The following is a 15,675-nucleotide window of genomic DNA, read 5'->3' on the forward strand; positions in this document are numbered from 1 at the left end:
GGCTGGAAGTCCATCTAGGCTTCTGTAGGGGAATTCAGAAAACTGTGGGTGGGCAATGGTCATGCATACTTTGACGTTAGTTATGAAGCTTGGTGTTTTGGTATTTTGATATATTTGCTTTGATTTCTTTGCAAACACTTTAAGTTTTGAATATCAGTATATGAAAATACTATGTGCATTTTCCTTTTTTAATCTTTAATATTTTTCTTCAGGAGATTCCACTTTCAGAAATTCTCCAGGTGACTCAGCCTCGAGATTTTTCAAACGTGGTGCAGGGCAGCAACCCATACTGTTTTGAGATCATCACTGACACCATGGTGTACTTTGTTGGCGAAAACAATGGCAGCAGTCATCACAGTCCTGTTCTTGCTGCCACCGGAGTTGGACTTGACGTAGCTCAGGGCTGGGAGAAAGCCATTCGTCAGGCTTTGATGCCAGTCACTCCTCAAGCTAGCGTTTGCACAGCTGCAGGACAAGGAAAAGATCACAGTAAGCAGGCAGACAAGGCACTATTACTCATATTCTGAAGCTGTTAATGGTAGAGATTTCTTTCCAAAAAGTGCTTATTTAGAGTGAAGTATCGTCTGTCTATTCTTTGCTGAATTGGGTCCATAATTTTCCACAAGTCTCTAAAAAGTGACACTCAGGTTTGTGAAGGGTGGGCAAATCCTTCAATCTGTTGTAGCAGGAAGTAGTAACAATTCAAATGCATATTGCAGAGCTTTATTGTAGGAGTATTAAGAACTCACACATAGTTGCTGGATGTAAAAAGGGACCATAGTTTAGCTATTTCTCATATACTTTAATAAATATATTCAGATTATATACATACACTCTGAAAGAAATAAATTTGGATGCTTTTTAATGTTATCCCCTATATATTTTTTTTTTTTTTGAATTTGTGAGAAGTCAGTAGCTAAGGATAAGGAAAGGAGTTAGTGATGCAATACAAATACTACTAGTGATGGAAAGAACTTTTGTGGAGCTGTGGGTAGTAATAAAAAGTACCCCATTATTCTTTTTATGCACCTGCCCTCCCTTTCTTTCTCTGGCATAGGATCATATTCATTATCTAGGCTCCACTGAACTATATATTATGTTCTTTCTCTTCAGACATCTCCTTGTTCCTTGCAATTACATTCATTCACATTCTGTACTGCGATTTATGCTTTCATTCTTTAGTTTCCTTTCATCTTCCAGCTACTCCTTAATCTTCTTTTAGTGAAGTTTTCTTTTGCAGGAGATTCTGAGATTAGTTTCTCTGTCTTTGATATCTGGCTACTCTGCATCAACAACAGTTAAGAACATGTAAATGCTTGCCTCAGGTAAAGGCACTTTCTGAAAATGCAACCATGGTCTGAAATGGCAAACTGTGAAATTGCCCGTACTGGTATCTCTTTAACTAAAGTGAAGAAACATACCTGTAAGATGGTACCTCATAACTGGCCTTATACATATGTAAAATGCCACTTTCAATATGAAATTCTTAGTTCCAAATATATGTATCTGTATACCAAAGCTCTCTCTGTTTTCTAGAACCTAAGGCTTACTGTTGCTGAGAGACTTGCAAAGACAGTTGCTTTTTCCAAAATCAGTATTTTTTCAGATTTAATATAAAAATGTTGTTATTTATAAGTTGACAGTGTAGGGAATAAAGCTGCAGCGGTAGATACAGAGAGGAGGTATTTTAGCATGTTTAGGATTGTAGGATTGTAAGAAACTACCATGAGTTGTGGAGTGGCGTTTGCATATTCTTAGCCAGCTCAGGTTGGTTTTTGCACAGAAGCCCCCAAAATGTCCATTCATCCCTCTCCTTCCTACACACTATGAGCCCTGAAATGTATCCCAAGAGCCTTTAAGAAAATTAGACTTTTAGTAGGAAAAAACTAAAGCCCCCAAAGCCCCCAAATATGTTCTTTTAAATGAAAAGACCAAAACGGGAGGGAGACATTGCTAGTGCTTTAAATACTTGCAGCAGCAGGCAGTTTGTAGTGTCAAAATGTCCACAAGACACTAGCTAGTCAATTTATACCAGGCCAGAAAGTAGCTAGAGGTGAGGATGTTCTTCCAGTCTGACCCAAGGTCAGAAGGAGTCCTTTCTGACCTTGTTACTTCGTGTTTGAGTGGAATGTTTCTTTGTGGGGTGTTTCTGAGCTGAAATGAGAAAGAGAAGATTAGTAAGTTCTTACCTAGTATAGATCACATATTGAATCCTGACATTACTGATTTCTTCAGAAGTGATAATTTTTCAGCACTTATTCTTATGCATTTCAGGCACTAGAAAAAGGGGTTTATTTGGAAGGAGTAATTCAATCTCTACCTAACAGATATTTTGTATTTTGTAGCTGTTTGTGGAGAAGGGTTCAGTTTGTTCTCTTTAAACAATTTAAAAAACTGTATCTTCACTTTCTAGTTACCGTGCTTCAACCTTGCTGAAGTTTGTGTTGACCTTAGTAACCTTTTTGTCTGCCTTCTTTCTTGTTTTTCCTTGTATTCTATATTGTTATTCCAATACAGACTTGACTATAGTCAATAATCAGTAGACATGTGCGAGGCTGTAATTCCAGTTCGTGTTTCAGATGCAGTATTCAGAGTGTGTTTGAGATCTAGCATTTGTTGCTATCTTAAGTCTGTAAAGTCTTTCTTTGATATAAAGCACAGGTGGCACAAATCAGATACAGACATTGTACATACATGTACATTGTGCATACATGTTCTCTGAAACTGTGTTTTTAAAGCTCAAGGCTTTTATAAGCATGATAAGGACTCTCTTTAAAGTTCTAGTAAATCTATAGTATATCTTCTATCCACCTTGTAGGTGAATTTGTTCTACTTGTTGGTTTGGGGTTTGTTTTTTTTTTTTTTTTTTTGAAGTCAAAGGAAAAGAGTATTTTCTGCCTCTCTTGATGTATCTTGTCCATGCATCATAATGTTACTCCTGTAACAAAAACCTCATGTCAACATCTGCTGCAGGCTGAAAAATTCTGTATCTTTATCTGGTGGTTTTACTTGCAAGTTGCACTTCCTAGATGTGCTCTTATCTTCCAAAGATTGATATGCTTCTGTAGTTTTTCCATGAAACAAAGATTGTTATATTATGGGTTATAGATATCTTACGGGTTTTTTTTTTTCTTTTTTAATTATCAGGTCTTCTGTTACTTGCTTTGCTTGATTTGTTTCCTTTTCTTATGTATTAATTCTATATATCTTCATGCCACAGAAAATTAGTAACCACATTCATTTGACTATAAGGGATCTACCTGGTCCTCTTCCCTGTATTTTTCTACATTACTACCAGAAATTCCTAGTAGCTTAATGAACTCTGATACAATTGCCCCATTACTATTGCTTTTAGTTCTCCAGTTCTCTATTGTGTACACACTTGTACCGTTCTGCTGTTTTTGTAATCAGCAATATGACAAAAATAGATAAATAATCCCAGCAAAAGTCCCAGGGTTGTTTATCTAATCAGCCTGATTGTTATTCAAATCAGAAATTTGAATTCCAGGGTATGATGTTTCTGCAGAACATCAAAAAAAATCGTTTCACCATGACTGGGTTAGAAGTCAGAAAAGAGTTTTTTTGTTGTTTCTCCCCCCGGCCCCCTGCCTTTTTACTAGAAAAAGCCTGGCCTTCCTATTTACTTACTCAGTTATATCTTCTTTATTACAGAAGAGTTATCTCTAAGCATCTCTGTTTCAAATTGCCAGGTCCAGGAGAATGTGGTGAGTCATATGCATTGTATAACAATGATGTTTATTTACCTGGGTATTACAAAGTAATTGGTAGTAACAGTGTCTGGATGAACAAACACCACCAGGGTATTGTAGCTCAAGAAGTCTGTTATGTACAGGAAGTTATATAGCTGTTAGTTTGTATGAATGTATGTCCCCCTGTGCAGCTGAGTGGATCCTTTTCAGGGAAAATTTGTTGTGGTTTTCCATTCCATTCAGGGTGGTGGTGGCATGCTTTATAGAGTTTGAGTAATGTCAAATGTAAATAGGGCATAGCCAGTACTAACTAATACGCTCGTGAACATTTTGATTACTCCTGATGTTTGTGATTTCTTTTTTTCATGCATTAGGATATCAGCTCTGTGTACCAAATATTTGCTGATGAAGTGCTGGGTTCTGGTCAGTTTGGTATTGTATATGGAGGTAAATTACATTAGATTCCATTATGCATTTATTAAGGTAGTATGTCTGTCTGCTTAATATCATTAGCCTTTTTGTATTTGCTTAGCTGTATCTAGAATGTCCAGATGAAATTTATCTTGTTAAAAGTTTTGTTTGGATTACTTTACTGTGTCTTGCTGCAGTTTTATGTACAGTATTTCTTACAATTAATTTTTTGCATTTAGAGTTTTGCATTGGCATCAAAATCAGTTTAGAATATGCATTGTATTTTGACCACAGTTAAATACAAAGCAATCTCTACTCAAAATTTGGCCTTGGTTAATGCTTTTTTTAACTGCAAATTCTAACAGTTCTCTATATTATACAGTATTAGAAGTCATGTATTTAAGGAGGCTGTCAGTTATACCTGTTTTTAATGATATCTCAGAGATGTGGCCAAAAGCAATTAGAAAAATACGTATTTTAGTTTATGGTTTGATAGTATTTATATGGACATATTACTGACATATTTTAGGCAAACAGTTTTGCTACAAATTTCTGTCAGCAGGATAAAGTAGAGGGAGGAATTTTCTGTCAAGAGGTCTCAGCTTTAGGTTTCAAATGTAGTTTTATCACTTTGAGTTTCTAAAAACTACTGCAACATATAACTTGTTTATAGTATGTAATCACAAAAAGAAGAAATACTAGAAATGCATCACATGAAGTCTGTTTCTCCCTTTTTTTTTTTTTTTTTTAATCCCATGTATTGTACCTCAAATGTTGAGAAAACCACAGACCATAAATCTGGAAGGAAAGAAAAAGTGATAACTAATGATTTAAAAGTGGTAACTTTTCTGCTTCTGTCCTGTTGTCTTTCTGGTCAGGAAGTATTGTGGCTATGATTTTTCTGTGTGCTAATTGTGTAGTTAAATACTTTTCTCTATTACTTCTGAACTGCTTGATGGAAATGCAGTTTGGTCTGGTTTTACATCACTCTTGAGAGAGGTCTTGTTTTTCTTTCGCTGTATTTCTTAAAGCATAGTGTGAGTCAAAGTATGCTCCCTCTCTTATGAACAGAACGTGCACAAATGCAGACAGTAGTTTAATGTTTTGATTTTTATTTCTATATATACTCTCCTAAACTGCCTTTTAGATAAATGTCAGCTTAGTATTTTTCATGATTCAATGCTTATAAATGTTTATAAAAGGCTTTTATTATATTAAAACTTTTAACTTAAAGATGCCTTAAGAATACATATGGTATGCCTACTCAGTTTCTTAAGATAAAATCACAAGCTGAAAGAGCAACAAAAGAGAATATAAAAGAATATTCTTTTGCTGGGTCTGCACAGTGCTTAATTGTTGCTGGTGTTTGGGGAGACTAGGTCTGGTAACTTCTAATGCTGCCTTCTCCCCACCTGTGTAGGTTTACTGAAATAATGGTAACAAAACCTTTTATTTGAACAAAAGGTAAAATTAAGTTGCTTACGTTGTTGTGGGGTTTGTTTTTTTTATTGGTGAGGGTTTTTTTGTGGGTGGTTTTTTTTTATGTGTGTCCTCTATTGTGGAAAAACATTTACAAATTGTAAATCAAGAAGTTGTAGGATATTGATAGCTGACTCTTCTTTCTTTCAGTGAGAACAGTTTCCCTCTGCTTTTCCTATTTTCCTATCTTGGTTAGTTTTGAAGGGTGTGAAAAATGGAGACAAAAAAAGAGAATTCTTGACAGTTTCTTGCTGATGTAAAGCTTGCCCTGAAACCTGCTTGGTTATGTTGTACTTAGGAAGAGGAATTTTCAAACTACTTTTCTGTTAATCGTTCTTCATGTTCAGTTGTTAGCTCTAGTCTAGCTTTTGTTAAGTGTTTTGTTAGTTTGGTGGTTTTCCTTTATGTTCTCTTGCAACCTAGCATTTGTCTTCTGGGTTTTGCATCTAGTTTGCAATTGGTGGTATTTCTGCTGCATTTCAATATAATTTGATGTCTAGTGGAGCCAGAGTCACTTTCCCTGAATCTAGGGTTGTATTTAAATTATAGCTGGGTGATGTGTTTTCTAATATTTTGCCTAAAAATTGCTGATTTGTTACAGGCAAAATGACAGAACTCCACAGATCTCTCTTTCAAGACTTCTGGCTTTATGCTGTTGTCTGTGACAGTCCATTATACAGTGTATGCTTTCCTTAGGATTAACATAATCTTTGTGAAATTTATTTTTTGCTCTCCAGTTGTTAGTTCTATTTGGTAACCTTGCAAACCCTTTTGGACCTTGGGTGGTGTCCAAGGTCTGCCTTACTTTGTACAGCGGAGACAAGCCTGGTTTTGACCCTTTATTCATGATGATGTTTAAGGCAGGCGCACTAGCTGCTTGGTGCAGCAGCCTTTGGAGCAGTTCCTATGCCCTGCCTAAGCCCTGGCCACCAATACTGACTGCAGAGCAGCAGGTGAGGTCTTGCTGGGGGGTTAGCGAGGTGTAGCTGGGCTCCCCGTAGCAGTGCCAGTAGTTTCCCCTGTGCCGCTTGCACAGTAGCTGTGTGTGTTGTCCCTTTTCCTAAAATGGCATCCAAACCCTTCACTGAGCAGATAATGACTTTTTTTTCTTTGGTGCAGATTTATTGTTCTGTATTAGTTTAGTTACTCTCTATTAGTTTAGTATTAAATGTCTTGCAAGTGTGTGATCCCATTAACCTCTCTGATGCGAATGTGATAGAAGTCAGTTTAGCAGTTGTGGAGGAGCTGTGTAAGCATTCACAGCTACTCACTCAGCCCTTGAAAGATCCTATCTGTGTATTGCAGAATGTGCCTCATGTAGCTCATGCAGGTTGCAGCAAGGAATAGTATTTGGTGCTATCAATGTGTTTTTCTTCTTACCACAATCTTTTCGAGCTTTTTGATCACAACAGGCTGCCTCCTGGGTACTAATGTGTTGTTCTTCATGGCACCTAATTACCCCTATGTTCCCATAGAGTGTTAGATATAATTTCCTGTGCACGTGGAGCCCATAAGAATATGAAAAGAAGACTTGCAGATCTTTCTTCATGTTTGCCTTGAATAGTTTTGTTGTTTATGTTTTTTTTTTATGGGAGAGGCGATATTTTGTGGGAGTAGGTATTACTTGCTAATGTGCAAGTCCCTTGCACAAACAAAAACTTCACCTAATACATCTAATGTCAATGTGCATACCTGACAGCAGAGTAGTAACCAGTTTAAATTTATCTACAACCCTCTTGCCGAGGCTCATCACTTCTTGTTACTCATAGACCAGTTGCATTTTTAAATATAAATATTTGCACAAAATATACTTGTTTCCCCAAAAAGGAATTTCTGCTGTAATGTTTTATAGCTATGAATTGCTTCTGCCTCCTGATGGCTGACATTGACTTTCTGTTTAGGAAAACATAGGAAGACTGGAAGAGATGTGGCTATCAAAGTCATTGACAAGATGAGGTTTCCAACTAAACAGGAAAGTCAGCTTCGTAATGAAGTAGCCATTCTCCAGGTACAAAAATCTTTTTGGATCACATTGGAGTTTGTCTCAAGCCATTAATAAGATTGTGTAATGTGTGTAAGTGCTCTGAATTGATTTCTAAATCTGTGTGTGTAATTTATGAGTCTTCTTGTAAGAGGGAGTCTTAGAAGAGCAGGAATTCCTGAGTATTTGGTAGAATTGATAACTTGGGAGTGGTATCTGCCCCCTGTAGGGAATCCACTGAAGACAGGTACTTTGGCTCCATGTTGTCTCCTGCAGGTAGCAGGAAGCTCTGTATTACTTTTGGCTGGTTTCCACTACTGGCTTCTCAGTCTATGAGTATTATGCTTGCATGTTCCGTACTCAAGCTACTGACTGTATCAACTGTAAAATGAATCATTACCGATAATTTGTGTTTAAAAAAAAAATTAGTCTTAGTAGTGATAACCGGCATGTTTCATGGGTTGATGTTTCAAGCTAGTTCTTGCCTCAGACATTCTGTTTTTCCATCTCTAACTCTCTACCTAACTGCTTTTTGATTTTGAGCTACAACATTTTTGTGTAATTCAGGGTATTTCATATTGTTTTATTTTAATGATGTGCCTATGCTACTTTATTTTAGAATTTGCACCACCCTGGGATTGTGAACCTGGAATGTATGTTTGAAACCCCGGAACGGGTCTTTGTTGTGATGGAAAAGCTGCATGGGGATATGCTAGAGATGATTCTTTCTAGTGAGAAGAGTCGACTTCCAGAACGAATAACTAAGTTCATGGTCACTCAGGTTGGTATTCAGTCTTTTTTGAGAAGAAAGGCTAGATTTGTCTTTTGTAATTAAGTGAGAATGGAGTTTGGAGAAGGGGTTTCCTGTATTGTTACTTAAAACAGACAGCACAGAGGGCTGCACATCTAATGAAAGTTGAATAAACGTGGAAAGAATTTTTAATGTTAATTATGTTAATTTTTTTGCCCTTCTTTCCATCCAAAGATGAATGTCAAGACAGTAAGCATTCAAAAGCGGGGGGGGCCGGGGAGGGGAGAAAAAAACCCATTCGTTCCAAGTCTTGATAGCTGGGAAAAAGTAGTACGTGCACAATATATACGAATTACTTCTTGAAGACTGTGTTGATACAAATTACTGTATTGCTAAGTGTGTGTGGCTCTTGACACTTTTGATCCACTTGAACAGTTCTGAAAATGTTATTTCCTTTTTGTAGATACTTGTTGCTTTGAGGAATTTACACTTCAAGAATATTGTGCACTGTGATTTAAAACCGGAGAATGTACTACTAGCATCAGCAGAGCCATTCCCTCAAGTGAGTGAAGATTAAAAAATACTTCTTTCATCACTTGTCATTGTTCTTTTTCTAAAGAAATATAGGGATTGCAGCTTAAAAGGTGACCTCTTGTGGGATTGTTCAACTGACTTAGTCTAGAATTACTTGAACTACATGTATTATAGTTCTCTTTTTTTTTCCCCCTTCCAACTCTTAGGCTAGCTTTACGCTCAATGGACTGTTTCAGTTTCTTTCCCCTCAGACATGGATCACGTCTCACAGCAATGCTGTGCACTGGCATCCTTTCCTCCAAGGAGCCTGAGAAGTACAACTACTGCCAGCACTTAGCAAAAGGCTGTGTAAACTGCATCGGTTTTTATGCTTGTGAAGAGTGCATGGAAACTGGTATTCTGTATTAGTGAGAATAGTCCAGTGGAAAAGGCAGAAGACTGGAAGCTTCAAGACCAGTCCTTGTTTCTGTTCCAGTGCTGTTTGACCCTGGGAAACAATTTCTTCCCTGTTGTGCATCTCCTTCTCTTCGCTCTTGTCTGTCTGTCTTACAGGCTGTTGTGAAAAGGGACAGGCTCATTTGTCACTGGTCTTGGTCAGGGACCTTCATCATCATTATGTGTGATATTACATTGTAATATAAACTAAATAGCTAGTTTCTGTAAGAGAAATGCTGTTCAGTGTCGTTAGTATTTATGTGCTGTCAACACTTACCCCAGTCAACTATTACCTTAGATACCTTCTATAATATGGATTTTGTGGAGGAGATACAGAAACTAAAGGCTGCGAGGCAGCATCAGGGAATTGCTGCCAGTTTTGTGACATTAATGCAAAGTGGAGTGTCACTTGTATGCCTTTAGTGCGTTGCTCTTTCTTACACACTGAGGAGGGCTTATTAACGTGGGGTTAGTGTGGAACTTGATCTGGATCCTTTTTTCTGTGTGTCTGCTGTGTTCAAGTTGAGGAACCATCCCAGAACCATGAAGATTTACGCATCAGTGCTGGCACCAGCTGTTGATGCTTTTTACCTGGGTGATTACTGGACCGTTCTGTCCAGAGCTGTCTGAGTCCGAGTTCTGGCTAAACTCATCATTTGACTTCCATGTAGCTGAAGCCTCTAGCTTCAGGAACATAGTTAAGAGGCATGTGAGCTGACTGGGATTCATGTGCTTTTTAAAATTTTGGTTCTGTGCCTTGTGAGGGTGTGGATTTGACTCTGAAAATGAGCTGAGTTTGAAATCTGACTGGCTTACGTAATGTTTTGTGTCTGTTTTAGTGCATATAATGTTTAAACGATGGCAGAAACGGTATGAGGTACCACTCTGGTCTTGGGCAGTAGCATGTTTTGGAGATCAAGCAGAGATTTCTCAGTTTAAAATATATTTCTTTTGCAGGTGAAGCTGTGTGATTTTGGCTTTGCACGTATCATTGGTGAAAAATCTTTCAGGCGCTCTGTGGTGGGGACACCTGCTTATCTTGCCCCTGAAGTGCTCAGGAGTAAAGGTTACAACCGCTCTCTAGACATGTGGTCCGTAGGCGTTATTGTCTATGTGAGCCTTAGTGGTACATTCCCATTTAATGAAGATGAGGATATAAACGATCAGATTCAAAATGCAGCATTTATGTACCCACCAAATCCTTGGAAGGAAATTTCTAGTGAAGGTAAAGAAATCAATTTTCTCTATTAGAATGTCTTCATATGTAGATAACACATTCAAATGCTTAAACATCACAGTTCATTCAGATAAGAGTATGAGAATTATGGATAGTTTGAGTTTAGTAGACTATGCCAAAATGGATAAATATGAGCTGGCATGTATTTCTGAAAGATAAATTGTCAAATATAATGTTTTAGATCATTTTCCAGGCAGGAAGAGTCAAGAGATTTAGCAAGAAAAAATAATTGCATGCATGAGGAGTGGGTTAAATAACCTGAAACTTCCTGAAATTCCCAATAAAAAGCTCCATCAAAAACATCAAAACATATTTATCTAAACTATAATTACAGAAACAGTTCAAAGTTGAATCTGGAATTTTAGTTTTGTACATTAGCAAGTGAAACAAAACCTGGATCTAAATGTCAGGTCTGAACAACCTGGAAGTTTACGAAGTTGGTCTCTAGAGCTCTCCAATGCCAGCTTTGTTATTAGTAATGTATATATGATTAACACACAGGTAGATGTGGAAGGACGTATACAAAAGTGGAAGTACCTACACAATTTTGGAACACAGGATTGTGCTCAAGTTATTTAGGCACTTCTGAAAATCACTGAAATCAGTAGGAAAAAAGATTAACGAGCAATATAGTAAAGCTTTTAGTGTTTCCATCAAAGTGGGAGGGAGTTTATCCCATACATATTTCGTAGCTTCATTTAACATAAGAAAAGCTAAATATAAAATTCAAGAGCTTGTTTAAAAGAGTTCAGTAGGATATACACACACCTATATAAAAAATTCACTGCAGCATGTGAACGCTATAGAGGAGATTAGTATTTAAAGAATATAATTTTTGCTCTCTTCTTTGTCAGCCATTGATTTAATAAATAATTTGCTTCAAGTGAAGATGAGAAAACGTTTCAGTGTTGACAAATCCCTTAGTCACCCGTGGCTACAGGTAAACCCATCTGCCTTTTTCACTGTTTATAATGGGTGAATGATTTTTTTTTTTTTATTAAATCCTTCAGAGGCATATTAAAACTGCTACTATCAAAGTTTGTTAACAAGCATTCATGGAGACTTGAGTATCTCTGTTTTTAGCTTTACATTTTATGTGTTTGAGGATTCTGCCCATCTGTTACTGGCTTCTTTCCTCAAGGAAAAATTTGTCTTACTGTCTCTCCCGCCCCTTGCTTTCTGTCTGACACCAACACAGAGTTTCACTCTTCTGGCACCTTTCCTGAATGTGTGATGAGTGCATGGACCCCCACTGAAATCAGTGTAGAGACAACCATTGTTCAGTGCTGAAGGGGACACACAAGCTGGCGTGTGCTACACCTTGTAGTCATTTTAGAAGAGAATTTGTTTGGAATGGAATTTCTGTGCTTGTTTGATGCAGGTTCCTTTCACAGTGGTTTCACAATATTGTATGCAGTTTGATGCAGGTTCCTTTCACAGTGGTTTCACAATATTGTATGCACATATCTATGCTCACAGATAACTTAAAAGGTGTTAAGGGGAAAATACAATTAATTTTGAGTACAAACAATATTGGAAGAAGTATATTTTATGTATGTGTATATATACCATAAATTTTATAATAAAGCTAACATAGCTGTCTTTTTACACAAAGTTTTTGTGATTTACAGTATTACAACCTTAGATACTAGCCTATTTAATTTTGAACCATTCTTTGTGGACACTCTGTTGGGGCATTTGAGAGGAGTGGGTTTGTTTTTTTTTTAATCAACAACAGATCTTGTTGATTATATCATGTGGCTATTTATACTAAAAGTAGAGACAAACTGCAGAATTTACCTGTGGGAATGTAGTGCTGCCCTTTCTTAAACTGCTTCCTTAAATCTCTCATACCTTAGGATTATCAGACTTGGCTTGACCTCAGAGAATTTGAAACACGGATTGGAGAGCGTTATATTACCCACGAGAGTGATGATGCACGCTGGAAAGAACATGCTTATGAACACAACCTTGAGTACCCCCAGCATTTTATTATGGCTCCTAATCCAGATGACATGGAAGAAGACCCTTGATTTATTCATTATGCTTAATTGCAGCAGAGAAGGACACTCCAGACAGAAACTGAAGATAAGTTTTGGAACAACTGTTGCTCTTTCTGAATGCTGTACGCATAGTTCAGTGTACAAAGCCCCAGAGGATCCTGCATTGACATGGGGATAGACTGTTGTCTGACAAGCTTTTTTCCATCTCTGACTTAAACTATGAGTAGTTACTGGACAGTGGGATAAGCCCCGTTGGGTAACATTTCACTGAGCTGTGTGGCTACAAAGCCATCACTGAAGTGTAATATGTACAGATTGAATGGTTGCTGTGTTTTACAAGGCTGTTTTTGTTTGGTTTTTTGTTGTGGTTTTTTTTTTTTTTCCATAGCCTACACAATAAGAATTTTGTAATGGTTTTCTAATCCCTGTTCACTAGGCCATAGAGTTGTCTGTTACTTACATACATCTCCCATTTCCTAAACTGTGCATGGTGAAAAGGAATTGCGAAAAGGAATCAGTGCAGAATACCTTGGCTAATAGTAAAACTTGATGGTTTAGGTCGAATACAGCTTCATAGATGAAGGAATAATTTGCTGCTGTTAAGACAGTTAAATATGTGTGTCTTTGCCCTCCTTGAACTCTTTCCAGATACCCCCCAAAAAAAGAAAACCCCGTAACTTCTGTACATTCCTCTTGAAATGCTGGCTGACAATCTGAAGAGATGACAATCAAAGCTGTGCTAGTCCTTTATCTTGTCTGTTAAAACAGAGCAATAAGCCACAACAGGGTGTTGCTGTGCAAGGCTGGCACCTGCCATTCATACGCGCCAAAGGCATTTGCCTTAAAACTACACAAGTAATGCACAGAGAGCACACAAGACTTGATGTAGCATATCCTTTCATTCTGGAAAAACATCTTCTAGCAGAATGGATGTGGAAGAACAGGGAAAAATACGTGCAGCTTTCGTCTGTTGTTTTGAGTAATTAGACTTTGAATTTTTCTAATATTTCTTCTAATTTTTTTTAAGGTTCCCTACATCAGGAGTAGTTTGTAACCTGCTAGCTTGTGTCTGAACTCTGCTCAAAACCTAGGAGTAACAATGGACATCAGCTTACCTGTTGCTTCTGCCAGGGCAGCTGGATTGTAGAAGGGCTTTGCCTTCTGACCTTAACGTGCAGTTCCTCCCATCCTCTTTACTGTGCTCAGCCTTGTTGTTTGAGCTGAATGAACAACTCCCAACCGCTTACTGCACTTGTGGCACAACGGAGAGGAAGCAGCAGTATTCTTTGGTTCCCTCAGAGGACAGTGTAACAGTTAAAGTTCATGGTATTCTAAAGAAGTTTGAGGCCACAAATGCTAAATGCAAATGGAAGAGGGTTTCTTTTTGTCCTATTTTAAAAAATAGAAAAGGTGAAATCTTTCCTTTTGTGTGGGGTAACAGCATTGTTGCTGGTGGAAGGTGCTGGAAGCCTTGCTGTTGGAAGGCTCTATACATCCCTGATGTGCCAAGCTGCTTAATTGGAGCTTGGTTTGAAATACTTTTCAAAATACTCATAACAGGCTTGAACTGCAAAGTCAGTGAGAGGCTTTGGGGTATCTCCTCTCTCTCCTACAAAGACTTCTTTGTATGTGTTTGTAGATATGTTCTGCCCCCCTTCCCCGCCCCGTTGTTATTCAGGTAAGTAGACTTTCTCTAAGTTGTTAGGTATACATGTTACACAGTTAGTTCAGGGCTGGCAGCTGCTTGCAATGATAGTGACCTGGCAGTAAAGGCAGGGGCAGTTGCAGAAGCATGCAGCCGCAGGTAGCTTTGGGCCTTTAACCCACCTTCTTTTCCCATTGCCCTTCATCTAACTGCCACTGCATTTCGTAGTGTCAAAGTTGGTGAAGGCTGAACTCCAGCTTCCCTGTGAGGCTATCCCAAGCTTTGTACAAAGCACTGGTGCAATGTGTATGGCAGTTTCCTACAGCCAGCAGTGGGCAGAGCATTTCGGCCCTTCTGAGCACACATTTTTCTCAGGTTTGTGCAGGGGACTTGCCCTGCCTCTACACTGGGGGTCATCCTCTCCCTTTTATGCTGTCAAGGCAGTGCAAAGGAATTCAGAAGGGGCAGAATTCGTCCCTTAATGTTGCCATCCTGGTAAGGCAGAGTTTCAGGACTGATTCTTCAGAGAGGTGCTGGTTTTCACCTCTGGAAAAGGTGAAAACAATCACCTATGAAGTTGATAGTCTAGTATTTGCCTAGGCTTGGCAAGGGAAGCAGTGCTTTTTTTTTTCTTTTTCCGTTTTCCCTTCAACTTCCAGTGCTCAAGTGACCAAATTTCAGCGAAGCCATTGCTATCTTCTATCCTAACTGTAATAATGGAGATACAGTCTGGTTTTAAATTTTAGATTTTTATACTTGACCTGTCACTTCATGTTTTCCTGTGGGTTTTTTTTTGTTTGTGTTCTTTTAAGGGAGGAAAAAAGCCAGTTCAGTCACTTGAAAAAGCACAACACAAGAGAGGAAGGAGGCGGAAATAATGAAGTAGAAGGCCTGGCTGATGTGTCTCCCCATGAAGTCTGCCCTGTTCCAAAATATTATGAGCTATTTATTCTTCAGGTTGTAGTAAAAGAAAAAAAACCAAAAAAGTAATGCTGTTTGCCTTGGGAGGAGATTGCCTGACCATATACACAGACTTATGGAGCCAGACAATAGAAGCCACAAGCAGCTAATAGTAGAGGAACGAAAAAATCAGACATACATTAGGAGTAAACGTTCTTCAGAGTAGTAAAATTAGCTGAGTTTTTTATTCCCTTTTTTCTACCTTTACTGCAAACTTTGACAGCAGTAGGTTACAGTGTTTGATATCCTTACCCCTAGATGAATTAAGTCGCATTCATTCAAGAAATAGTGCTATAATAATGCTAGGAAAAAAGCTCATGTAAAATTTATAGCCTCAAAAGGACACTGTCAAGTACTTTTATATTTTTATACATCCCATTGTTTGTAAATATCCTCTGATAAGCTTGAAAATAAAATTTATTTCCCTATCAGATTTGTTTTTTCTATTTACATTAATTATCTCCTACCAAACATTCTTAGACATAAATGTTTCTTTATACTTACATGTTTGTGGATTTGGCATTAGATA

At 37.9% G+C, this 15,675-nt stretch overlaps 1 protein-coding gene across 1 annotated transcript in view; it reads left to right on the forward strand.

Annotated features, from left to right (window-relative positions):
• PRKD3 (protein kinase D3) overlaps window positions 1-13,336 on the forward strand; it is a 41,948-nt gene extending 28,612 nt beyond the window's left edge. The window contains exons 10-18 of the mRNA XM_081998099.1: window positions 213-489; window positions 3,673-3,725; window positions 4,085-4,157; window positions 7,502-7,608; window positions 8,201-8,362; window positions 8,796-8,894; window positions 10,259-10,526; window positions 11,393-11,478; window positions 12,398-13,336. Coding sequence (XP_081854225.1) covers window positions 213-489; window positions 3,673-3,725; window positions 4,085-4,157; window positions 7,502-7,608; window positions 8,201-8,362; window positions 8,796-8,894; window positions 10,259-10,526; window positions 11,393-11,478; window positions 12,398-12,571 — 1,299 coding nt within the window. The 3' untranslated portion in view covers window positions 12,572-13,336. The remainder of the gene's footprint in view (window positions 1-212; window positions 490-3,672; window positions 3,726-4,084; window positions 4,158-7,501; window positions 7,609-8,200; window positions 8,363-8,795; window positions 8,895-10,258; window positions 10,527-11,392; window positions 11,479-12,397) is intronic.
• Window positions 13,337-15,675: the final 2,339 nt, after the last annotated feature.

Source organism: Phaethon aethereus (assembly GCF_964289735.1).
Source record: "Phaethon aethereus genome assembly, chromosome: 3".
Classification (NCBI taxonomy): domain Eukaryota; kingdom Metazoa; phylum Chordata; class Aves; order Phaethontiformes; family Phaethontidae; genus Phaethon; species Phaethon aethereus.